The sequence below is a fragment of the Momordica charantia genome (assembly GCF_013281855.1).
Source record: "Momordica charantia cultivar OHB3-1 chromosome 5 unlocalized genomic scaffold, Mcharantia_2.0 BLBB01000005.1, whole genome shotgun sequence".
Taxonomy (NCBI): Eukaryota; Viridiplantae; Streptophyta; class Magnoliopsida; order Cucurbitales; family Cucurbitaceae; genus Momordica; species Momordica charantia.
Window position 1 is genome coordinate 7,155,682 of NW_028275163.1, and position 25,791 is coordinate 7,181,472.

Sequence of the window (25,791 nt, forward strand, 5' to 3'; positions counted from 1 at the left end):
GGAAATTCACTTTCTCCATTCCAAGAAGAATGTAGGGGGACATATGATATACTCTGACATGTCAAATTGTATAAAGTTTTGAAAATAAAATTGCTAGGAGAGAGATGATCTTTTGTATTGTCAAAAGTTTGAAATGAATAGAATTTATGAGAGGTAGTAAGAGATATTCACGTTTCGTTTCGATCTTCATTTTCTTATTCTTGAATCAAAAGGAGAGATTGTTGGATAAAAACTTTGTATGTATAAATTGTGTAACATTGGTAAACAGATAGCTTATTACAAACAATTATAGATCCTCACAGTGTCAATCGAACTAAATACTGTAATACAGATAATTAATATTGAACGAACCAGAGGAGAAATACAAAAACTGAAACAACCGTAGATGATGAGAACGACAACAGCTATGCAGCAAACAAATTGAACTTGAGGAACATCGAAAAGTAATGAAATATAGTCAAGACACGCTTCAAGACTCATGACTTGAAGATAATTATTCGTTATGCACAGGTTGCTAGCAAACCTACAACGATCGTCTCAACATGATACAATAATTAACGCTTTGGTAGAACAACAACCTTGCTCTTTAACATAAACATGAACAACAAAATAAAAGAAGAGAGAATTCTTGTGAGATGAAAAGAAACTCAAATGTAGAATGTTTGGATACATCAAATCAAGAAAACAACTATTATATAGTTGTACAAATAAGTAACTCCTCACAGAAAAATTAACTTCAACTTTTATCATGAAAAAATAAACAAAAATTGAGTAAAGAAATAAATAAAGAATCGACAAACGTCAACAATTCCATCATATATATGTAATTAAATACATCAGTGTGTTTGCTGAAATAACTTTGAAAATCAAGTTAGGTGCAGTCATTCAAAAATAGTTTATTCTATTTTGACCACTAATATTATAAAATGTTTATTTTAGTGGTTGAATTTTATAAAATAGCCATCCTAGTTTTCAAATATTGAGATGATCTATTTTGCTATTATTATATCATTTAATATGTGTCACTTAAGTCAATATGAACATAGTTTAACTGGTTAAGACATATATCATCGTCGATCAAAAGATCAAAAGTTTGAATTCCCACTCCTATATTGAATTAAAAAACAATGGGTCACCCAATTAGTTGCCTCGACATGATTCCAATACATACTTACCTCAATTTCTTAATAAAAATATTTGAAGTCACGGCGTCTATGTGCTAAATAATTAACGGTAAAAGAACGGTGTTGACCAATATTATTATTTTAAAAAAACTTAGGTACTAAAATAAACATTTTGAATGTCTAAACTCTAAAATTAACAGAAAAAATATCTTATTGTCAGATATAGATCAAAAAAGGAAAAAAAAATTAAATCTAAAAATGCGAAATACTAAAATTTAGATTAGTTTTGTAAATATTTTAATTCTCTTGACTATTTTGTAAATATTTTCTAAAACTAGGTTAGTTATAAGTCCCTAATTTGAAATAGCCCAGGCCCAGTTATTGTCGTCAAGCAGCATATAATCCCGCAAAAACCAGCCCAGCCCACTTTAATTAAAACTAAAATAAAAAATAAAAGAAAAAGAAAAAACCATTAGACAAAGACTTTTTGCCCTAGCCGCCAGCTCTCTCTCGCTCAGCTGAAAACCGAGTTTTCTTGGCCGGTTCTCCAATATTCAAAATAAATCCGGCCCGGATTCCGGTTTTGAAAAAACCGGAAAACCCATCTTCATTCCCATTCAGAACAAAACCCTTCGTCACCGATTTAGCGCCTCTTCTGAAGTTACCGGTTCCATCTCTGAAACTCTCAGAACGACTTCATAAACCCTAAACATTCCGCTTCTTAGCACACGCTTCGTTCGTTATTATTTCTTAATTTTTGCAGTAAAGGATGCAGCACGACGAAGTCATATGGCAGGTCATCCGCCACAATCACTGCAGCTTCATGGCCAAGTAAGTTTTTTTTTTTCTTTTCCTTTTTTGCAATTGATATTTCTAATGTGTTCGTGGTTTTTCTTTGGAAAAATTATGACTGGGTTTGTGCTTTGGTAGGATTACGACTGGGAAGTTCTGTAGAAATCCGTATAACGTAACTGGGATATGTAATCGGAGCTCATGCCCTTTGGCTAACAGTCGCTATGCTACTATTCGCGATCATGACGGTATTTCCTGCTTCTGATTAATTCTCATTGGGTTTATTTGTGTGTTGTCGATGCGTTGATTTTATTCACTACAATTTAGAGCGTGCTGCACTCTTTTTGCACTATTGATTGATAAAAGTGGATCTTTGTACCTCTATGGTGTTATTCGCATTATTGTCTGCAGAAGTGAATAAAGAATATCAGTTTATGACCTTTGGATGTTGGCTCTTAAACTGAATTTGAGAAAATTGAAGCCGGTTTGATGACCTTCTATTCTTCTTTTCCTTCTTCTTCTTTTATTTATTATTTTTTAGTTCTTAGTTTTTGAGGCTCCAGTGCATTTAGGAACGATATCCAAGTTTTGGTGCTCGTTTCCAATGTTCAAAATGTTAATTGTATTAGTAATTCTATCATTTCCAGCTTATAATATTATAAAAACGACAAATTCTTTGAATGTTGTACTTACTAAGAAATAAGAAGTGGTTAGAACAAGGAAGCAGAAAATAGGAAACGGGATATTGTTACTAGATGGCCCCAAGTTATCCACATTCTATTCAATAGTTGTTGAGCATTTTAAAGAGCTTTAATATCATAACCTAAGCATTGCTCAACTAGTCAAGGTATATATCGTTGACCTAAAGGTTGGTTGGAAAGGAATCATAGACTGTTTAGGGGGTGGAGAAGTCAGTAGATTACGTTTGGGAGATCATTAGATTTAATACTTCGGTTTCGGGCTCCGTTTCTAAGTCCTTTTGTAATTATCCGTTAGGCCTTATTCTTTTGGATTGGAGTTATTTTCTTTAGGGGGCTTCCTCCTTCAGGGCTGGTTTTTTTCATTTCTCTCAATAAAAAGTGTTGTTTGGTATAAAAAAATAAATCATTGACCTAAAGGTTGGGGATTTGAATCCCCACCTTTACATGTTCATTGAATTCAAAATGAGCTTCAACATCGTATGTGAAACTTTATGGACTACAAGTAATTGTTGAATATAACAGCTTCAACCAACGTACGTACAACATTGTGAATGGATATAAGAAATAATGTCAAGTACAGTACCCATACTCCCCCTAAACAACTCGCATTATAAATGAAGTATAAAATAATAAAAATAACAAAGTTTAATCCAGCCTTCAAAACTTAATCATCTACTTCAATTTTAGTAGTGGTTTACAATTGGATCTACTTGATGGAGTAGTGGATGCGACATGGATGAGAGTACTTATTCATTCAAATTTGATGCCATGAAGTCTCTGCATCCAGACCATTCTCCCCATGAAAATATCTTCTTTTCCTGAGATACAATTCTTTTTTAAATAATTCTTCGTTTCTCATATAATATATGCCAGTGCCAATTATAAATCTCGCTAATTTAGCTACCTATTGATGACTTATTTTATTGAGTTAAATTAGCAAAATATTATTCTATTGTTACTGCAGGAGTTTTCTATCTTTATATGAAGACAATTGAAAGAGCTCATAAGCCAAATGAGTTGTGGGAAAGAGTTAAGTTGCCCAGAAATTATGAAAAGGCACTGGAAATTATAGATAAACATCTGGTAAGTAATCATCTAAGTCTATGCTCTGCATCTTAGTTTAATCTTTTACATTCTCTTTTTCAAATTTTTTAACTTATCTTTTTATGCTGTTGACAGATGTATTGGCCTAAGGTACTTGTACACAAAACAAAGCAACGATTGACTAAAATGACCCAAATGCGGATACGTATGAGGAAGCTTGCTTTGAAAACAAGGTTCAATATTTTCTGCACCTTTCTTTGTTTTTGAACTGAGGCTGTTGTTCTATTTGAACTTTTCATTGAATGATGAAAAAAGTTGTTCTACCTATGCTAACACATGGACATGGGTACTTGATAACATTCATTATGTAAATCTTATTTGCTTTCCTGACTCTGATTGAAAAAATGGCAAAATGAAAAGATCACTATTTATAATTTTAATATAGTATAGAGGGGTGCATTCAGTCCATATGTCATGCCAAAAGGAGACCAAAGTGCATTTGGTTCTTTTCATAATGCGATCAGTCAACTTCTAAGGGTAAAGCAGGGGTCCTTAAAGCGACTTTTATTTTTTGTAGCAGGCCAAGAATGTGTGTGATTGTAACCATATTTACCCTCAATAGCTCTTCTCCATAATGCATCTTTTTCAATCAAGAACCTCCATATCCATTCCGCTATGAGGGCTTAGTTTCTCAGTTCGACAATGCCAATACCAGTATTTTGCTTCTTTTAAATAAGAAACATCAGGTACTAGAGATAAAAAAGGAGCAACAACCTAAGGGCAGGGGCCAAGATAGTCAAGACTCCACAAGAACACCTTCACCTTCTTTGGACAGTTAAAACTTCCAAATCTTGGTTACGAAAGGAGCTTTAAGCTTAGGAGTAACTTCAGTTAACTTTAAAACGGAAGATTTGGTGGTAAATCACTTCTCACCATTAAAAGTCCATTCCACCTTGTCTTCTCCATTTCCCCAGCGAAAAGAATTCAGGATCTCCACCAATTGAATCCAACTATGCCACTCTCTATCCATAATTCCTCTTCTGAATCCCAGATTCCAATCTCCATGTTCATTGTCCCAGCAATCAGCCACCAATATCCGTACTTTCATATTCCTTGGGCAATTGACTCTGGTTCCAATTCACTGAATGAGATCCTTCCTCTCTTTTATCACTTCCCAATGTTCCCATAAGAAATCTTTGAAAATTTCCTCTACTGCTTTTGCAGTTGTAGATAAAATTGTAAAAAGAGATAAATAATATAAAAGGAGGTTGGAGAGAGTTGCTTGTGTGATGGTGAGACGACCTACTTTGGCAATATTGGAATGCTTCCATTTATGGAGGTCATGGTCAACTTGCTTAATGATTGGAGCCTAGAAAGATGAAGAACGATTCTTACCATTTAATGGGAGCCCGAGGAAAGTATTTCCAGAATCTCTGATTTGCTATAATTTATGTTAAGACTTAAAGCATCTTAAAAAATATCTACAATGATGAAGGGGTTGTCTATCCTCCTTTTATCATTAATATAGAAAAAAAGGTCATCACAAATTGTAAATGACTAATGGAAATAGATGAATTTCACATATTAAATCCATTAATGAGGCACTATGCGACCATGATAAAAAGGATGGGAGGAAGCAGATTCCCTTCTCTAAGGCCTTTTTTTTTTTTAACTTCATCGAGGTGTGGGGGTGGTGGTGGGAATTCAAATCTCCAACCTTAAGGAAGGTTACTGGTATCATCTAGTTGAGCTATGCTTCTTGTCTTTGGCCTTAGATGCTAAATTTTACCTCTAGGTCTTCCATTAATGATTAAGGAAAAAATATGTGCCAGATACACAAGCACGGAGCTATTTCCTCCATGTATCACCAATGATATTTTTGGGAGACTTTCCTGGTCTTGGATTTTTCTAGCACATTTTTTTTCCCTGTTTAATAAATAGAAATTGTATTGATCAAAAGGTCATATACAAAAGGATGGGAATGAGAAATCCCCAAGCAGCCAGAGACTTACAAAAAGCTTCTTAGTTGGCCCAAAAATGCAAAAAAAAAAAAAAAAACATAATTACAAAACTTTTAAGATAGGTAGATAGGTGACACCACAAGGAGCATGGAAGTGAATGAGGTCCCAAACACTAGTGCTGAAGTTTGCCCCTTCATAACTTCTTTGGTTTCTCTCATCCCACAAATGCTATAAAGAAGCAAACATTGCATTTATCCACAGAATTTGAGTTAGACGTTTGAAATTGCTGTCTATTATCTTGTAGTTCTGAACTCAGCATTGTTGAACTAAGACCATCTTAAAATCCTCAAAATCTTTGGGAGGACATTGTAGTATCTTTTTATTTATTTCTGTTTTTGGAAAATAGTATTGGTAACTTTAAAGTTTTAAATTGCAAGAGCTCGAGTGTTCTCGCTATTATGGTTTAACAGAGGAGAGGAAGTAAGAGACAATCTGAAGGATGAAATATTGTTCTAAAAGGTCATGTGGAGTGACAATTCTTCTCCTGAAATTATCTGGATTCCTCTCCCCTTCTCTTTCCCTCTTACTCCCTTGCACGTGTACCCTTAATTGAAATTTCTGATTGTAGTATAGCTGCTCTGCTTCTAAACCGCCAATATCTCTGTTTGGTTAATTATTTCTTACATTTCTTCTTCATCCATTCCTTATGTTCTATATTGTCATTTGATTGTCTGTCTGTACATAATAAAGAATTGTAGTCTCTCTTGTTTCCTTAATCCTGTTTTATGCATCTAATCTGATGCCTTAATGAGAAGTAGTTTATTATAAATGTTTAGAAGATTTGATTTCCTTGATCTAACTATGTATTACTTTAATGGCCGAACAGGGAGAAAATCATGACAACTCCCAGAAAAGAGATTAAAAGAGAAGCCAGAAGGGAGCAAAAGGCTGAGAAAGCAGCATTGTTGGATAAGGTTGTACTTTCAAGATTTTTGTTGAACTTTGGTATATTCTTGATATTGAAACCAATGAAGTTTATTTTGTTTCTGCAAGAAAGATTTTTTCTTTACTGAGTACTTAATGTGGGGAAACTGTATTGAAGATCTACTTTTCTGCAGAGCATTGAAAAGGAACTATTAGAACGCCTTAAGAAAGGAGTATATGGTGATATATACAACTATCCTGTCGAAGCATATAATCAAGTTCTTGAAATGGACGAATTACAGGCCGCCAGTGAAGAGGAGGAGGAGGTAGTACTGCAAAATTTCTATTAGTACCCTCGCCCTTTCCATTCCTTTGAGGGAGAGTCTGGGACTGATTAAGGATTATATATTCCATTATTTGATAATTTGTATTTTTGCTTGGAATAAGCAGGAACCTGAAATAGAATATGTTGAAGGATATGAAGAATTAGAAGAAGAAGAAGATATGGAAGATTTTGGTGGTCTTGCAATCCATAATCCCGAAGCAGATGAAGATAGTGGTAAAGCAGCCTTTAGAATAACAAATTATTTCAAGTTTTCAACAAATCATTCCAGTTCTTTCTTATTAGAGATGCACCAGCTCTATGTTTTTTTTGGATAATGTATACATAGATCTTGTAAAACCAGAAGTGAGGTTCTTTTTTATCCCGGTAAATAGGTGTAGAAACAAGAGGGTTTTGCTTGGTGTTATTAGAACTGAGTGTAAATGTTCTGATGATTCAGATGGAATAGATGAAGATCTTGAAGACACAGATGTTCCGCACAAGAGAGGTAGAAAGGAGTCTACTCTTTCTTTGAGGAAGCTAGAGAAAGATGCTCATGCCAAACTGAAGAAGAAAGCGAGGGTTATAGTTGAGGTAATAGTTAATTTCCTACCATCACTTGAACAGTCAGTCGGAAAAATTGCATTAATATAATTTGAATCTTTGCTGTTTTGTTAGTCTTGTGGACTTGTTCATTTCATAAGATGGTTAGTGATGGTTTTTAGGATAACTGACATTATTCATGCACTCTTGCCCCACTCTCGTATGGTTCCTATCTGCTGGATAAAGGAAACTACTTTTTTCTTCCATTTTCTGTCTGTGGTCATTAATTCCTGATGCATGAAGATTACAGAAAAAGCTATCTGAAACAGTACAAATTTTCTCTATTTTCTTTTAGTGTCACCATTAGATAGAGATTCAAATCACAACTTTTAAGAGATTCCAATGCCTTAGATGTCTTGGAACTATACTTATGTCAGCAATTTACCTCATATTGGTTGGACATTTGTAGTTTTCCATGATGCATCTAGTGCATAATAATTCATGTTTGTATGCAATCCATTTACTTGAATGACCGATTACTCGCCATACAGTAAAATTTTATTCTTGGAAGATAGGTTTTTCTAGCAATATGGTATGAACTGGATCTTATCATTGTGCATTTGTTTTGTGGCACGTTTTTTGAAATAGAACTATGATACATGGTATGCGTTTGTGCTACTTCCATTTTTCTTGTGGTTATGAACAAGGTTCCTTGTGCCATATCTTGTTAGGTTGAGCATGAAGATGCTGATGAGCGCCAAACAACTGTCCACTAGAAAGTTCTTTACCTGTTGTTGTAGAGGAGGCTGAAGAGGTTAATGTAATGAGACGATAGGATTTTTGTTCTTCTTCGTAATTCAGCGACAGCGAAGATTGGTAGTGGGAACGGTAAGATTTTTGTTAATTTCGAGCATGGCATTCCGGTCCTAGATTGACAGTTTGATTGCATTTTGCTGTCTCTGATGAAACGCATTAGGTCCTAAGGAAACACATTCAGATTCAGCATTTTCTTTCTCAGAGAGTCACCTGCCAGTCAAGGTTTCTCATTTTTGTTTTTGGTTATTGGAACAAGAAACAGGCCATTGTATTTTATTTTATTCATAATATTAGAATTTGCAGATACGAATACTAGTAGATAGATAGAATCCATCATGAAACATGATTTCTGTTTGTTTGGCATTTCCTGCCTTTGTATTATTTATGGTAAATCCTACAGATCTTGAAAGAAATAACTGATTGAATTCGTCAACAGAATGTCAATCTTCAATGTAGGTTAAATTACGAGTTTAATCCTCAAAACTCGAAAGTATTGTGCATTAATGTTTCTGTTTTTCATTTTTTGTTTATTATTTCTAGTTTTTGAGGGACGTAGAAACTTGTTTTTCGTTCTTCATTTTTTTAAAGACCCTTCTGAAATTGTATATAAATTATGGATTCTTTGAGTATAATATAAATTATGGATTTTTTTTCCTTATTTTTGTTTTCAGTTTTAAAATGATTATTTTTCATCTTGACTTATAAATTGTATAATGAATATTTAAAAAAATAATAAAAATAACATTAAAATCTTGAAAGGACTTTTCCAAATTAGTTTTCATGTAAAGTTTTAATTCTTTAAATTTAAAATTTGATATATCAAGAACATGAAATGAAAAGAAGAAACGAGAGTAATACATTATAGTTCTCTTGAATATTTAGAGTTTGCATCCAATAGTTAATTTTAAAGTGTAATATGTCTTGGAATTTTTAATATTTTGTCAAATATGTCGTACAATTTTATAGTGTAGCAACTCTTAGTCCTTGTAGAATTTTTTTTTTTTTTTAATTTATAAGCTTGACATAAAAGTTCATGGATTCACTAAAATATTTACCGATGTTTTTTAAAGTTTAAAAGTTTATTAGACATAACATTGAAAGTTTAACTTATACTTTATAAATTTTAGGGACTTATTTGATACAACTTGAAGTTTAAGGACCAAATTTATAATTTAATTTTATGACATCGCTTAACATTCCCTCATACTTGGGGAGATTAGTAAGAGATCTACACGCTGTAATTTGAGTATAATTTATAAGTTAAGATAGTTACTTTTCTATTTTTTTAGGTCGAAGATCATTGCTGTAATGATGTGAAGAATGGATAATTAAGGTTTAAATATTTGTTTGGTTTATATACTTTCATATTTTATTCATTTTGGTCTCTTTACTTATAAAACGTCATTTTTGGTCTTTATACTTCCAAAATTTGTTCATTTTAGTCCATATTCTTTTGAAACGTTCATTTTGATCATATACTTTAAAAAAATGATAATTTTGATCCCTTCGAGCCCGTTTGATAACCATTTATATTTTTGGTTTTTCTTGTTTTTAGTTTTTGTTTTTGGTTTTCTGTTTTTAAAAAGCAAAAACGATATATGCTTGATAACCATTTTTTTGTTTTTTGTTTTTGAAAAACAGAAAACCAAACATGTTTAATAACTATTTTTAATTTTTTGTTTTTAAAAAGTTAGAAAACTGAAAATAATAGAGAAAATTCTATGTAGAGTAGAGGTGACAATGGTGTGAGTGCGAGTGAGAATACTATCCTCAATTCTCATACCCGTGTTACTCCTCGTTTCTACCTCATTCTTCGGTTTGAGATATGTTCTCGAAAAAATTATTGGTTATTAATTATTTTTAAAATTTAAAAAATTAAAAAAAAACATAATAAATATATATTAATTATTTTAAAAAATGGAATTGGGAACGGAGTTGGGACATGCATTTCCTATTTTTGGGGTGGAAAAGAAAAATCATAGTGGAAAAAATTCAGACATAAAAACAAGATTTAAAATATAATTTTTAAAGAAAATAAGTAAATACAAGTAAAAGTTATCGTGAAAGAAAATTGAACGAGAAAAGAAGATGGAAAAATAGATTAGGTTGAGAAAGAAAAGTTATAAAAGACGAAATTTTAGAGAGAAAAAAGTTTGAATAATATTAAGAGAAATGAAACTAATCTGTTAGAAAAATAATAAAACATAAAAATACATAGAGATGAAAATTTTGGCAGATAAACAAATAATAATAAATATTTAAACTATAAAAATTTTAGAGAGAGAAAAATAAAATTTGTAGAGAGAAATTTATTTAACAGAATAAAAAATAAAAATACATAGAGATGAAAATTTCAGAGAGAGATAAATAATAATAAATAAGTACGAAAATTTTAGAGAGAGAAAAATTAATTTTGTAAAGATAAATTTATTTAATAGAATAAAAAATAAAAATACACAGAGATGAAAAAATTGAAGAGAGACAAATAATAATAAATATTCAGTAGGAATATTTTAGAGAGGGAAAAATTAATTTTGTAGAGAGAAATTTATTTAACATAATAAAAAAATACATGGAATGAAAATTTTGGAAAGAGAGCGAAATAATAATAAATATTCAAAGTAAGAAACTTTTCAAATTAATTTTGTACAGAGAAATTTAGAAATAAAAAAATTTTAGAGTGAAAGAAAGTTTTTAGAGATAAATATGAGAAATAGAAAAGAAAATTTGAGTATTAGAAAAAAAAAATCAGATTTTGAAAAACGGAAATAAGTTTTTTGAAACTACCTTTTTTCTTTTTGAAATTTATATAGAATTTAAAAATAGAAAATTGAATTGGTTATTAAACCATCTTGTTTTTAAAAAAATAAAAATGAAATGTTTATCGAACTGGTTTTTGAAAAAAAAATGAATTGATTACGAAATAATCTTGTTTAATGAAATGGTTATTAAACGGTCCTTCATTTTCATTTTTATCTTATTTAATTATTTTAACCAAAATTTTAGCATGATGTTTCACTCACTCAATTTCTTGAAATCTTGCCATAACTTTGTATTAAATGGTTTATATTGGGTATATAATTTGTATTCAAAATTTTCGAATAATGACCAAAATTGCCATTTTTTAAAAGTATAGAGACTAAAACAAACGTTTTGAATGTGCATGGATTAAAATGAACAAAAGTCTAGAGATCAAAATGGATATTTTAAAAATACATGGACTAAAATGAATCGAAACCGAAAGTATATAGATCAAAATAGTATATAAACCATAATTGAAATAGTTGTTTGAACATTTATTCATTGATTGAAAAGTTCCACCGCTATTTTTAGAGTCCATGAATTATAAGTTTAGTCCATAAATTTTTAGAGTTGTGTCAAATAGATCTTTAAACTTCTAAGATTGTATCTAACATATTCCTTAAGTTTAAAAATATATAATTAAACTTTCAATTTTGTATCTCACGCACCTCAAAATCTATTAAAAAAAATTTCAAAAATACAATTATGATTAAAATAAAATTTTAAATATATTGCATGAATGAACATGGTCTCAGATGAACTCAATAGATGAATAGATGTTTTCTTCTCACAACTATTTGAATTATTTATTTTTCCATATTACTACAGAAACGATGCTTTATTTCTTTCTTTATATATATATATAGTTCAAAATTTGTTGAATAATTCAAATATTTTTTAAAGAATGATAAAAAATAAATTAAAAGAATAGAGAGGAAGTATGTTACTTTCTAAAAGCAAAACCATTATCAAACAATAGATTTTCCTCATAAAAAATACACGAAAACAATTAAAGTTAAAATAACAATTGTATTATCAATGCTTGTGCACCAAAAATTGAAAGGAAATTTTAATTTGTAAAATAGTTTTCTAGAATATTTAAAAATACAATATCTGTATAAAACTAATTACAAATACTACATATTTGAAAAAATATATATATATATGTGTGTGTATTTTTGGGTGAGGTCCACATATATAGTGCCACATACATCTTCATATCCAAGGTTTTGATGCGTGTACACAGAAATTTAACACTGGTGTGATACTCAGTCGAATGTAGTCTGATGCTTAAGTTAAAACTCAAGTAGGGAGCAAATCGGTATGGAGCAAATAGAGTAAGAAAACAGTAATCTCAAAAGTGAAAATTTGCTTAAAAGTGTTGTCGAATCCTTACAAGGAAGAATGCTGCTTACCCTGCTTAGGGTTGCTCTTTTTCTTATATATGGAATGAGAGAGAAGTAAAGCAGGATAGACAGTCAATCGGCCCGATATTCCACATCCTTTTCTGCTACATTAGAATGGTGAGGCAGCGTTTATGGTACAATCATGGTAGATGTCCGTTGGGTGAGTTTGTTAGCACCTCTAACCACATTGGAGTATTCATGACTTTCTGGTGTGCTCGACATCCTTCTTTTGATGCACTCTGCGCACCCACTCTGTAAGTGGAGGAGGGACCGACATGTTTTCTTGAGGCATCAGAATGTAGAATCTCAATTGATCATTGTCAACACATAACTCAATTGGTTAAGGTATATATCTTCGACCAATAAGTCGTTAACTCGAATCCCTACCCCTAAATGTTGTACTAAAAAACCTCAATAATCATTAATTAGCTTTAATAATCTTAAATCAATAAATTTTTATCGCCTCGATTAATTGGGTCGAACCATCCGTCTGACTAGACTAGAGTTATCTCAAAATTGATGAAGCATGAAACGTGAGTTACATTCACCATACTCTTTGTTGCAAATCTATTGTCATAAACTACTAATTTACCTACTTTTTTAATGTAGCAAATATTGGTGTGGATTGAATACATATTAATTAATTGCTATCACATATTAACCTACATATAATTATAGTCACTCTTTTAATGTAAAAAATAAATAAATAAATAAATGTAGTCACTCTTTTTTTTACTATTATATTTGTCATTATTTATTTTTTTATTTAAGTTTTCCATTTTTATAATATTTGATCTAAATTTATGTTAAATTTGATTGTAATTCAGTGGCTGGCAAATCAATAAAAAGAAGAGATATTTTTGCCACTTCCCGCGAGACCAACCGGCAATAATATCAATGGTGATTTCATATTTCTATGTTTATTTATTTTTTTCCATGTTTAGTAATCACAAAATATATTTTCCAAAATAAAATGTGTTTTTTGAAATTTTTTTAAAGTGCAGAAAAGCGTCTTTATTTATGTTAAGAAAAAGTAGAAATGACTGTGGAATACATATATATATATATATATATATATATATATATATATATATATATATATTCTGAGAAAGGTGGGAATATTGCTTGATTATAAAATTTTAGAATGTGTCTTCTGAAAAAAAAAAAAAATTTAGAATGTGATGTCTAAAAATAGAATAGTCATATTTGGTATAGATCTTGTAAAAACATAATTTTTTTTTATTTTTTCTCAGAAATGATATTTTTTTATTTTACTTATTATATATTATTTATTTATACTTTAAATAAATTAATTAATTATACAAATTCAAATTACGTATAAATTAATTAATTAATTAATTTTATGAACCATTAATTACATCTATGAACTTATAATTATGTGTCTAATAGATCTTTATTTTGTCTTCAATTTCATTTCGTGCCATGTTAACTATATTAATGGCAACTTAATGAGACAAGTTTAAGGTTCAGAGAATTGGTCAAATTCCTAAAAAGAAAAAAAAAAAACCAAAACCAACTCCATTAATATAATCAATTGTGCAACATTAAGTTAACAAAGTTAAAGAACATGAACATACTAAGCACAAAATTAAAAATTTAGATTATGTCAAAACAAAAAAAAAAACTTACCAACTAAATCAATACAATTTTACATGTTTAGAGATTAAATTTAGAATTTAACTTCTTATTAATAATATTTTTCTTAGTAAGTACTCCATGCTAAATTTAAGACAAGTTAATATAAATCATGATTCATGATGCTCATTCTAAAGTAGGTGGTCATCGAGATGCAAGAACTTAAATCATCAGGACAAGTGAAAGAATTTCATAGAGATTAAAAAAATAATTCAAACTTCGGTCATATGACCATGTACTTAAATATTAAAAATTCTAGCAATCTATTTGATTTATTTCAAGAACATCCAAAATATGTTGACACAATAGAATTAGCATAATAGCCATATACTAATTTATTACTATTCTACGTAATATTTTCAACAGAGGTGTATAATGCCTTGACCAGGTCAACTCAGCAATACTGTTTAATTAACAAGAAACAATAAAACAATAAATTTGATACTATAGAAATAATTAGAATCAATAAGTACTAAATATTGAAATACCACCAAATCTATGATTCACTAACTATACAAAGAATGTATGTTCTGAAGAACTTTCCTGGAAAATAAAGAGGAACCAAAAATGCAAATGCTCTAAACAAAAAGGGACAGAATCACCGAAATTTCGAAAATAAAATTGCATTCAGAAAAGCGAGAGACCGACGTTTAATAATTAATAGCACGCCATAAAATTTTAAATATAAATATATATATTATTTAATTAAATAATTTTTGGGCCTCGGAAAAAATAATTTATGGATTCGTATTCGGATTCCACAGACTACTAAAACGGGATTTGAAATACCGCAACACGTCCGGCACCACAATCGTCGCCAAACCCTTCTGATGGTCGGCGGCGGCGGCGGTGCTCACGTCCTCCGCTGCACCGCTCTCCCCATCCTCCGCCGCCAGGCTTCCTTCGCCTCCGTCGTCGCGCTCCGGCGAAGGCGGAAGGACGGCGGAGCACTGGTCGGGCTCCAGCGGCGGACATTGAACTACTGGAACGGACTTGTCGATGGCTTGATTGCGGATTCTGTGTCGCCGCTTGGCTCGGGCGGCGTTGTTCTTCGGCTTCTCGGCGATCGGCAAGTGATCTTCGAAGGCGTCAATGGCGTGGTGGATGAGGTCGCGATTGGGAGAGGAGTCCCAGCGGCACCAGTAGGCGGTGTAGCAGTAGAAGCAATCGCAAGAGAACATCGGAGTTTTGTGGTTGCCGGAAGTAATGGTAGCGATTCCGCCATTGATTGAAGCTTTTCTGGCGGATTTCTTCCTGGAATCGCGAGTGGAAGCGAATGCGGAGGATTGGATGGACCTGGCAATCATGTAAGCCAAAACTTCGCGTTCCTCGAGGGAGAGGACGGAGATTAGGGCCAAAATAGCGGCCGGAAGTAGCTTGAAGACGGAGGAGGAAGACGATGGCGACGGTGACGGGTGTACTTTGCCTTTCCGCTTAATCTCCATTGGAGGAACGATGGAAGAATGAGGAGAAAATGAAGGGAGCGATTTCGACTGTGTTCTTCTTCGCCGCTTAAAAACACAATTTTCTTTATTATTATTTTATTTTATTTTATTTTGGTAGAAACTTTTTACTCAAGGAGAGGGGACTCACACGATTGGAGAGAGAAATATTCGTGCGATTCATTTTTTTTTTCTTCTTTTTATTAGTAACTTGTGTAAAAGTAATTTTTAGGTTTTATTTGCCAAAGACAAATTAAAATCACCCTTTTTCTTTTCTTTTGTACGGGTTCCTTAGAAACAATGTGAAATTTTCAGCCAAATTTCAAAATAATAATAATAATGAAATTTCAAAAACTATATATTAAAACAAAAGAAATAGGTACTAAAATTAGGATTTTTAATAATAAAAATCTGATTAGACGAATCTAAACAGTCCAATTTCGTAATTATAAAAAATTTTGTATTTATTTTATTTTGATCTATTATTTTTCTAATGACTTGTGTAAAAAGTAATGTTGAGATTTATTTTTTATTTTTGGTATCTAAATGTTTATTTTGACTCTGTTTTGACCAATTGTTTTTCAGATATTTTCTTTTGGTTTCCAAATTTTGCATCTGTTAGTTAATTCTTTTACTGATTATCTAATAAAAATTAAACTCTGTTTTGAAACCAATACCCCTTGACCCACCTATATATGTCTCTATTTATTTATTTAAAGGAGAAATAGACCTCTCACATTGTCTTTCGTTCCAAGGTCTAGAATAAAGGAGAGAGGGAGACGCCATCATCCTGTTGTCCACAAAAGGTTAACTAACGTTCAAATTACTATTTTCAAATTTCAATAAGCAAAATTATTCATTTTATAACTTGAGGGCCAAATAGACACCTAATTCCAATCTTAGTGTGCATTTTAAAATTTCAAGAAACAAAGGGATATTTACTCCAAATTTCATAGTCAAACTGTGTATTTTTTTTTCCCTAATGAAAATAGAATTTATGCCTAATTTTTTCAACAAGGATGTGAAAATAAAAATTTGAATTGTATTTTCAAATATTACCAAAAAATGTACTATTTTTAGACTGGTATTCGGTATTGGACTGAGTTTCAAAATTTCCTTGCATGATGAAATATCTCCCGCATATTTTCTATACTATAGATTTATAGGTTGGAAAATTACACAATTTTAATTTTATTATTTTATTTTTTTTATTTTTTTGTCAATATTAAGTATAAATTTTTTTTTGAGTTAAAAAGGCTTTCATTAAAAAAATTTAACTTGTCATAAAGGCCATAGGAGTGAGACCATCAGCTTTCACACGGCTAAGAAGCCAAACAGGAAAATCATAAAGCCAAAGAAAGGGTCTACTTATAGAAATAGAATTTCTAGCCAGAATATGAGCAGCCATATTTCCCTTGCGACGAACATGCTGAATTCGAAAATCCTCAAAATTTGCACACAAGCGTCTGATGTCAACAATCCATGAAGCCACTTCATTTAAGCACCCCTCATCATTCTCTATTAGTTTAACCGCTTCGAGGGAGTCAGATTCGACCACCACCTTACTGAAACCCATCCGGATCGCCGAACGAATTCCTTCTCTGATAGCAAGGATTTCTGCCATTAGGGGGCTTCCCAAACCCTGGGTAGAAATCATCGCTGCTTGTACCCGATTTTCATCATCACGGATTAAAATCCCTATTCCGGACTTTCCAACAGAGGTGGTACACGCTGCATCAGTATTGATTTTTAAAAACCCTTTTGGAGGGGGACACCAGACGGCGGGATTGCAGGAGGGGGCCACTTGCATCTCCAAGGTCGATTTATTTTTATTCAGAAATGCATTAGCATAATCTAAAGTCCATATTCATTTGAAATGAATATCAGGTGTACCCTTTTTGAAAATGTGTGAATTTCGATCCTTCCACAAGGCCCAGCTAGTAATTCCGGCGAGGGTGACTTCTTTTTGCGAAAGATCTGACATCACCTTAGTCCACCGGTCGACAAAACAACTGTTAAAATTATTGGAAGAATCTAATGCTGGCAGAAGCAAGGATCAGATTTTGGACGCCCTTTTACAACCCACAAGAGCGTGATCCACCGTCTCCTCCTTTTTCAGGCAAATCGGACACACATGTAACACCTCCATACCTCTTCCCCTCAAATTTGACATTACTGGGATACAATTTATGATTGCTTTCCAAAGAAAGATTTAATTTTTGGGGGAAGGTCCATTTTCCAAAAATCCTTCCACCACCTCTCATTTTTGTCTGAGGGAAAGTAGATTCAATCTCATAACTAACTTGTACCCACCTCTTACTGTATAGGAGTCATTCTTCGTAAAATGCCACATCCATCTATCTGAACCCCAACAGCACTAATCGGAATATTAGATATGGTAGCCACATCTTCTTCTCCAACTATTGACCTGAGCTTTTGGACGTCCCAATTTCGAGAGGAAGTAACAAAATCAGCTACCCAAAAAATTATGGACAGATCAAGACAAGGACTTAAAGGCCTGAAAGTGGTCTCTCGCGGAATCCACGGATCTTTGAAAAAATTAATTGAAGACCCATCTCCAACCACTTCCCATAAGCAGCAAATCACGACACCAAACCATCCCTTGCCAAAAGTAGGATGAGTGGTAGTCCGCCTTTGCTGTCAGAATAGAATCCTCACATGCATACACCCCTCTAATAACCCTGGAAACAAGAAGATTAGGCAGTTGAAGAAACCTCTACAATTGTTTTGCCAATAAGATCTTGTTAAACATCACGAGATCTCAAAAATTTAGACCTCCTAACTCCTTCGGCCAACACATACGGTCCCAACTCATCCAATGGATTCTCCTTCTAGCATCATTTGTACCCCACTAAAACTTAGCCAAGTCCCTCGAAATATCTGAACAAAACATCTTTGGGAGACGAAAACAACTCATGACATAAGTCAGGATAGCTTAGGCGACACTCTTAATCAAGATCTCTTTTCCTCTGCCTGAGAAAATTTTTCCTTTTCACCCTTGGACAGCTCTCCACACTCTCTCCTTTATAAAATCAAAATCTCCACGTTTATTTCGAGAGAGACTTGAAGGGAAGCCCAAGGTAATCTCCCAAATTTGGGACCAACCTCATTCCCACCACCGATTGAAAGTAATTACGGAAATCATCATGCACGTTGGGAGATAACCAAATCATGGACTTATCAAAATTAATTTTTTGTCCAGAAGCTTTCTCATAGTCCAGCAAAAGTAATTTAATCGCATACAATTTTGATATTTTAGCCTTACAAAATACTAGGCTATCATCTGCAAAGAGAAGATGAGAGATACTTGGACAATTTGAGTTAATCGACATACCTGAAACTCAATTGTTCTCATGGGCATGTTTAATGGATGCTAAGAGGCCTTCTGCACAAATAGATAAGGGGACAAAGGATCCCCTTGGTGTAAGCCCCTATGAGGGATGATATGCTCTTTTGCTTCCCCATTAATCATGATGGCAAAGGATGAAGTACTAATGCAATCCATAATGATCTCAATCCAGTCCTCATTGAAACCCATCTTCAGCATCATTTGCTTTAAAAAGACCCATTCCACCCGATCGTATGCCTTACTCATATCAAGCTTTAGCGCCGCCAAACCTTCCCTTCATTTCCTCCTCTTCTTCATGGCATGGATACATTCATGACCAATAATAATGTTATCATTAATGACCCTACCAGAGATGAAGGTTGCCTGGCAATCTGATACAATTTTGTCAAGAACTAGCTTTAAAATTTGCTAACACCTTCATTACAATTTTGTACAAGACATTACAGAGGCTTATAGGATGGAACTCTGAAACCACTCCCGGCTCCCGCACCTTTGGAATCAAGGTAATCGATTTCCTCCTATTCAACACCTCTAGAAAACAGCCCACCATTTTATCTCCAATAAGTCCCCAATATTTTTGGTAGAAAAGAGCTGGAAAACCATCCGTACCCGGCGCCTTTGTGGGATACATTTACTTCAAATCTCGTTCAATATCAGACCTGGTAAATGGAGCAATGAGCTTTTCGTTCATCTCCCCCGTTACTGAGCAAGGTATATACTGTAACACTTTAGCCATGTCATCATGTGAGGGATTTGAAGTTAAACAACTCCTTAAAATAACTAATAAACTGATACTCAATCAACTGTGGCTCCTCCGTCCAGACTCCCTCAACCTCGATGCCTCTGATCGAATTCCTCTTTTTCCTTATTGTAGCTTTCTTGTGAAACCATTTCGAATTTCTATCCCCCCACTTCAACCAGTCTTCACGAGACCTCTGCTTCCAATAAATTTCATCAGATTCAAGAAGGTCGTCAAGCTCCCTATCCAAGCTATGAATGGCTGCAAAATCCCAAGGAGGAGGTTCGTTATATATATGGGCAATTTTCAACCAGATTTTCTTTATTTGCCTTTTGAAACCTCTATTAAAGTCTCTGCCCCATTTCCCCAGTGCAGTTGCACAGCTAGCTAAACAAGATTCAAGCTTTGCAGAAGGAATGGAAGAGTCTCAATCTCCATTTGCACCAATAATTTCTTCACACCTTCTTGATTTTGTCCAAACTTCCTCAAACCTGAAGAGAGACCTCCGTTTGTGAATTTTTCTGGTTATCCCTCCCAAAGTTAGAAGAATTGGACGATGGTCCGATTTTGACCAGTCCTCATGGGTTACATACGACTCCCTCCACAAACAGCAAAACTTTTCATTCCCCAGGAAGCGGTCCAACCTTTCGCTGATTTGGTCACTATTCTAAATTCTATTGCACCAAGTGTATCTTTGCCCCAAGAAACCAAGATCCTACAAGCAACAATCGTCCACAGTGTCTCTGAACCTTTCAATTGCTGAATAGTTTCTGTCATAACCTCCACACTTCTCACTATCATACAAAATCTCATTGAGATCTCCCCCTACCAGCCAAGTGTTATTAGACCGCATATTAAGTCTCCGAATGAGGTCTCATGTGCAATATCGTCTATATGCCTTTGGGTCACCATAGACTCTCGAAAACTAAAAAGATTTTGTCTGCCAGACCACCCATGCATCAATATGGAACCTTGAGAAAGATAGAATTGAAATGTTCACCTCCTGGCTCCAAAGCAAACATAAACTGCCACTTCTGCCACTACTATCAACCACAAAACAACCCACATAATTCAAACGAACTTTTAAATTATTCAAGATACTGGAATTACATTTAGTTTCGGACAAAAATAAAATAAGGGGATTAAGATGACTTAAATAGTCACATACATCACGAAATGTCCTCAGGTTTCCCAACCCCCGGACATTCCAACAAAGGATTGTCATGGTGCTCGACAGGGCTGACGAGCAGCCTCTGCCGTTTGTAACAGGACATCTGAAAGGCCATCCAAATCTGCAGCAATTAGTTTCCCCTTCTTATTCGGTTCTTCAGCCATCTGGGTCTGACACTCTCGTTTGTGGCCAGTGTGAATCTGTATCACTTGCGAACTTACATTGGTTTTCTTGCTTCGGGCCAACCTCTTCCAATTTTTCAATGAAATGGGATTGGAAGATTCTAGGCTATAGTTCACAATGTTAATGGGCTTTTTATTTTCAAAATTGCTCACAGGCCCATTCTTATCATCTCAAATGGAAATCTCCATATCACCATGTGCATTAGAAATAGGAATATTTGTAACTTCTTTCTGTAAATCCTAGAATCTAGCTCCACTTGCATTCTATTCATCAAATCCTTCAGTTTCCTTTTATTCAGCACATCACCCATTAATTTTTTCCTTGATCCTTGGGATGATTTAGGAAAATCGTTGATGGAGTGATCCATAATGTTTCTTTCCATACTAGGAGCACATTCCGTGGCCGACGCTCGACCGTCGGCATCCCCAGTTTGCTCCACCACCGCCTGACCTTGGAAACCATCTTGGTTTGTCTGCTCACTCAACTGTTGCTTTGTCACCTCCACACCCCGCTCCTTCGAATTCATAGAGCTTGTTCCGCAAGAATCCTCCCGAGCCGATGATTTGCCTTTCCCCCCCTTCTGAGCCCCAACTTTTGAACCAACAAACCGCAACCATGGCCAGTACTCACAAGTGGCTCTGCTACCATCCTATGCAACAAGATAGCGTGCATCATAATCATGTGAAGAATGACCTATCACACCACAAAAATAGCAAAAGTCGGGCAAGCATTCATATTGGATCGGAATCCAACATCCTTCCATTGGACCATCAATGTTAATCTTAATTCCTCTTCTCAGAGGTTTGGTTATGTCAATCGACACCCTAATTTGCAGGCTCGCACCCCAACTGAATCCTTTCTCATTGCAATAAACATCCACAAAGTTTCCAATCGCATTCCCTAGACGGATTGTCATTGTCTTATTCAACCATGATATTGGAAGATCAAATAAATGAATCCTTGAACTCCAATTCGGAAATCTTTTTTGAGGAACATGGTTTTTGAAGAACAATGATAGCCTTATCGAAAAACCAAGGACCTGTTTTCAATACTCTGATCATATCATATTCCCTGCAAAATGGAACAAGAACAAGTTTTTCTCAATGCTCTCCACCGTTAATTGGTGTTCCACTTTCCACCACTTTCCAAGCTACCAAGAGCATCCTAGATAACACATCAGCGCTGATAATCCTTTTGGCAGGAGTTTGCCCACCAAGCTATAAGCTAACCCCTGCTCAGTCTTCTTTACAACTTCAGCATCCACATCTATAGCAATCTCGTCCTCTCCCGATGTCAGCTTTAATTTCTACCAATCTACTAGAAGATTTCCGTGGTCCATATCAGGAGTGGAAAGGCCTCCCCTCTCGCAGGGAAAAGAAAACGAATCGAAAAGCCTCAATCACTTACTGAGAGAGAGCGTACATCCTAGATGAGTACGAAACTCAACCAAAGTTCTTCTTTTAATTTGACGTCAATATTAAGTATAAATATGGTAAAGAATCACGATATACACAAGGTAATATAATTTTCTAAAGAAAACTAACATATAGCATATATATCTTAGTAATGTTTCCTATAAGAAAAATATTAATATTAAAAAAATTTGTATAAAACATAAAATTTCCAGGTATAAAAGTTGTTGATTTCAATACAATCTTGTAAAAAATAATATTGACTTACTGAAATGTTGTTTGCTTCAGAATTCTCACTTTCACTTTCATTCCATTAGTGATCATAATTTTTATAGAATTTTACAGATCTGAATTTAGTTGAATTCGTTAAGGTATCTAGATCCGATCAAAAGATTTTGGATTCGAATCTTAAATTCATATATTCCACTTAGAAAAAAACTTTTATAGGAATGTTGTTCTTTAGATCCCGAACAACTTCAACAATTGGCTAAATTTTATAGGAATTATCACGGTCTCAAATGAGTGGTTTGATTTTTTTTTCTAAATATTTTCCACAGAAATAAACGAAGCTTGTTTCGTAAATTAAAAGATAAAAACTGTTTTTATCTCAAAAAACTGAATGTGACGTAATATAAGTTTTAAAACTACTTTAAATAAAAATAGTAGAAATAGAATAAGCATTGCTCGTTTACATTTCCTTTGATATTTTCTTAAATCAATTGTTCATATATAATTATTAATTACTTTTAATATAAATTAATTTTAAATATATTTTATATAAAAAGTAAAAATATATAATGAAAATACCTTTATATAAAATATTTAACTAACAAGATATACCAAATCATCACTTGTTAGTTAAATTAGTGTCCAAGATAATAGAGTAGTTCAACCAGAGAAAATCTTTCAACTTTTCAAAGTTTTAATTACATCTCTAAACTTTCTATTTCAATAAACAGTTTCCCTCTCTTTCCTGTTAAAATCATGTATTTTACATATCCATAGAATTGAGTCCTTGGGTTTCCGAAATTGTGTAAAAAGAGGTGCTTCCAAGGGTTCCATTTCAAAATCAATTGGCATGTGAGATCAGCTCCTCTCAAAATCGTGGCTGTTTTGAGTTTGTTGGACTTTAATACCATATTAAGATTTATGGGATTCCATCTCAAAATCAATTGGCGATGAGAGAGTAATTCATATCTATTATAAACTTATACAAAGTCCACCTCTTTTATCAATGTGGATCCTAAACAACCGTTACAAACTAGATGAGAAAAGAAAATTTTCTAACTTTTTTTCTAAGTTAATATTTTTTTTTATCAATTTACTTTATATTATTTTAAAAAAAAGAAAAACTTCTAACTTTTTTCTAAGTTAATATATATATATATGTATGTATTTTCAATTTACTTTATATTTTTTTAAATGTTATTTTGTAGAACACAACTCTTCAAAAAAGGGAAAGAAATTAATTTCTTTATAAAAAAAGGAAAGAAATTAATTTGGTTCTTAAATTCTTTTCCAACTTCTTTAATCTTTCCAAACTTTTATTTCTCAAGATTTTCTTGTATGTCTTATCTACTCATACTTACACATTCAAGTTCGACGAATTCAATAAAAATTTAAAATTTTCATTTTAGTGGCTATATTCATTTAAAAAAGTTTCCAAACTCACAGAGAAGTCCGACGATGTTATTTAAATTTATTATCAGTCAATTTTACTATTTATCAATAAGAATGATATAATTAAAAAAAATTATTAAAATACAACATTAGGACTAAAATATAAAAAGGAAAGTTAATTTTGGAGAAGGGCAAAAAGAGGGAGTGTTGTATACGCGCTGTTAGCGAGAGTGAGAGAGAGGGGCCTGGGATGACCGTGGTGAGCTGGCAATGGCAGAGAGTGGCACTTCTCTGGGGCAGAGCGCTCGAGAAATCGTACGGCCCATCCGGTTTTTCAGCCTCAAAGCCCTTTTTCTTATTTATTCCTTTTCAAGGGCTACCACTGTATTTTACGTCTTAAAATACTAGTTCGGTTCGTTCGTGTATTTCTTTAGTTTAATTTAATTTTTGTACTTCTAAAATATTTATTATAATTTTGTTATTTTCAACTTTAATTCATTTTAGTTAATATATTTTTAAAATGTTCGTTTTAGTTTATACACCTTTAAAAAGTAATCATTTTGGTACTTTAATTCACTTTTTAATCTCATTTGTTATCGTAATATCAATACGACGATAATTTAATATATTTTTTGAAATATAATCCTAATTTTATATTAAAAAATTTCTACAATATATTTCTTGAAATGTAGTGATAATTTTATATTAAAAAATTTGCATGATGTGTAAAATTTATGTTAAAATTTTGAAATTTATGAACCAAAATGATTAATTTTTAAAAGTATAAGAACCAAAATGAACTATAAATTAAAAGTACATATACTAAAATAAATATTTTAAAAGTAAAAATAAAACAAAACAAAATAAATCAAAGTTTAAAATACACGCCCTTACAAACAAATTTTAACCTCCCTAGTTTATTTCAATTAATGCTTTTATCATTTCAAAAATTCTCATTTTTCACATTTTTTATTTTAAAAAATTGTTCTCATGTGTCATCACAATAATATAATCTTCAACGAAACTAAATTAGTGAGGCCTTAGATAAGGGTAAGACAAACATTTTTAGTCCTTGTAATTACGTTAAAGTAATAATTTAGTCCATGAACTTTAATTTGTAACGATTTAGTCCTCGTACTTTTAAATTGATAACAATTTAATCCTTGAATTTTAATATGTAACAATTTAGTCATTATAATTTAAAGTTGATAACAATTTATTCCTTATCGTTAAAATTTTTTTGTTAAGTTTTTTGTAGGTATGAATTAGAAAGATTAAATTGTTATATGATAAAATTTGACACTTAATTTTAATAAAAAATTTTACGATAGGAACTAAATTGTTACAAATTTTAAACTACAGGGACTAACTCGTTACAAGTTAAAGTTTAGGGACTAAATTGTTACTCGAGGGAAAGTATAGGGACTAAATCGTTACAAATTGAAGTTGATGGATTAAATTGTTACTTTAGTGAAATTATTTTTTAATCAAAATTTTATTATAAATGATAAGTTTTGAGAAGTTTGTTCAATAATCAATTTTGATTTTATTTTATTTTTAGTTAGTGGGGTTTTGTTGTGATAGTTTTGATGGAGATGAGTATAAATATATACAACCAAATCCTAACTTGATGTAGTAATTGTAACAGGGATAAAATAAATTTTTTGTCCTGGTCTCTAAAAAAGTGACACTTTAAACTCCAATTTTTACTAAATTTATTTGACGGAAAAATGATCTTGTAGAGTATGAAAATGAGAAATGGG

At 32.6% G+C, this 25,791-nt stretch overlaps 3 protein-coding genes across 5 annotated transcripts; 1 reads left to right on the forward strand and 2 right to left on the reverse strand.

Annotated features, from left to right (window-relative positions):
- The first annotated feature begins 1,764 nt into the window (after window positions 1-1,764).
- LOC111014743 (MAK16 protein-like protein) lies at window positions 1,765-8,731 on the forward strand. Of its 3 annotated transcripts, XR_015791073.1 has the most exons (10): window positions 1,765-1,955; window positions 2,055-2,164; window positions 3,582-3,700; window positions 3,797-3,894; window positions 6,509-6,596; window positions 6,741-6,872; window positions 6,997-7,105; window positions 7,329-7,462; window positions 8,143-8,299; window positions 8,388-8,731. XR_015791073.1 is itself a non-coding variant. In XM_022289551.2 (9 exons), the coding sequence occupies exons 1-9, from the start codon at window positions 1,894-1,896 to the stop codon at window positions 8,185-8,187; spliced, it is 897 nt and encodes a 298-aa protein (XP_022145243.1). In that variant the 5' UTR covers window positions 1,765-1,893; the 3' UTR covers window positions 8,188-8,731. The 3 variants fall into 3 exon arrangements, 2 of the variants coding, with proteins under 2 accessions (XP_022145243.1, XP_087980738.1); XM_022289551.2 differs by having other exon boundaries at window positions 8,143-8,731; XM_088124612.1 differs by having other exon boundaries at window positions 6,741-6,867; window positions 6,995-7,105; window positions 8,143-8,731.
- Window positions 8,732-14,767: 6,036 nt separating this feature from the next.
- Window positions 14,768-15,724, reverse strand: LOC111014698 (uncharacterized). Its single transcript, XM_022289501.2, has one exon. The coding sequence runs from the start codon at window positions 15,534-15,536 to the stop codon at window positions 14,829-14,831; it is 708 nt and encodes a 235-aa protein (XP_022145193.1). The 5' UTR covers window positions 15,537-15,724; the 3' UTR covers window positions 14,768-14,828.
- Window positions 15,725-16,806: 1,082 nt separating this feature from the next.
- Window positions 16,807-17,343, reverse strand: LOC148211208 (uncharacterized). Its single transcript, XM_088123919.1, has one exon. It carries the CDS (start codon window positions 17,341-17,343, stop codon window positions 16,807-16,809), a length of 537 nt encoding a protein of 178 aa, XP_087980045.1.
- Window positions 17,344-25,791: the final 8,448 nt, after the last annotated feature.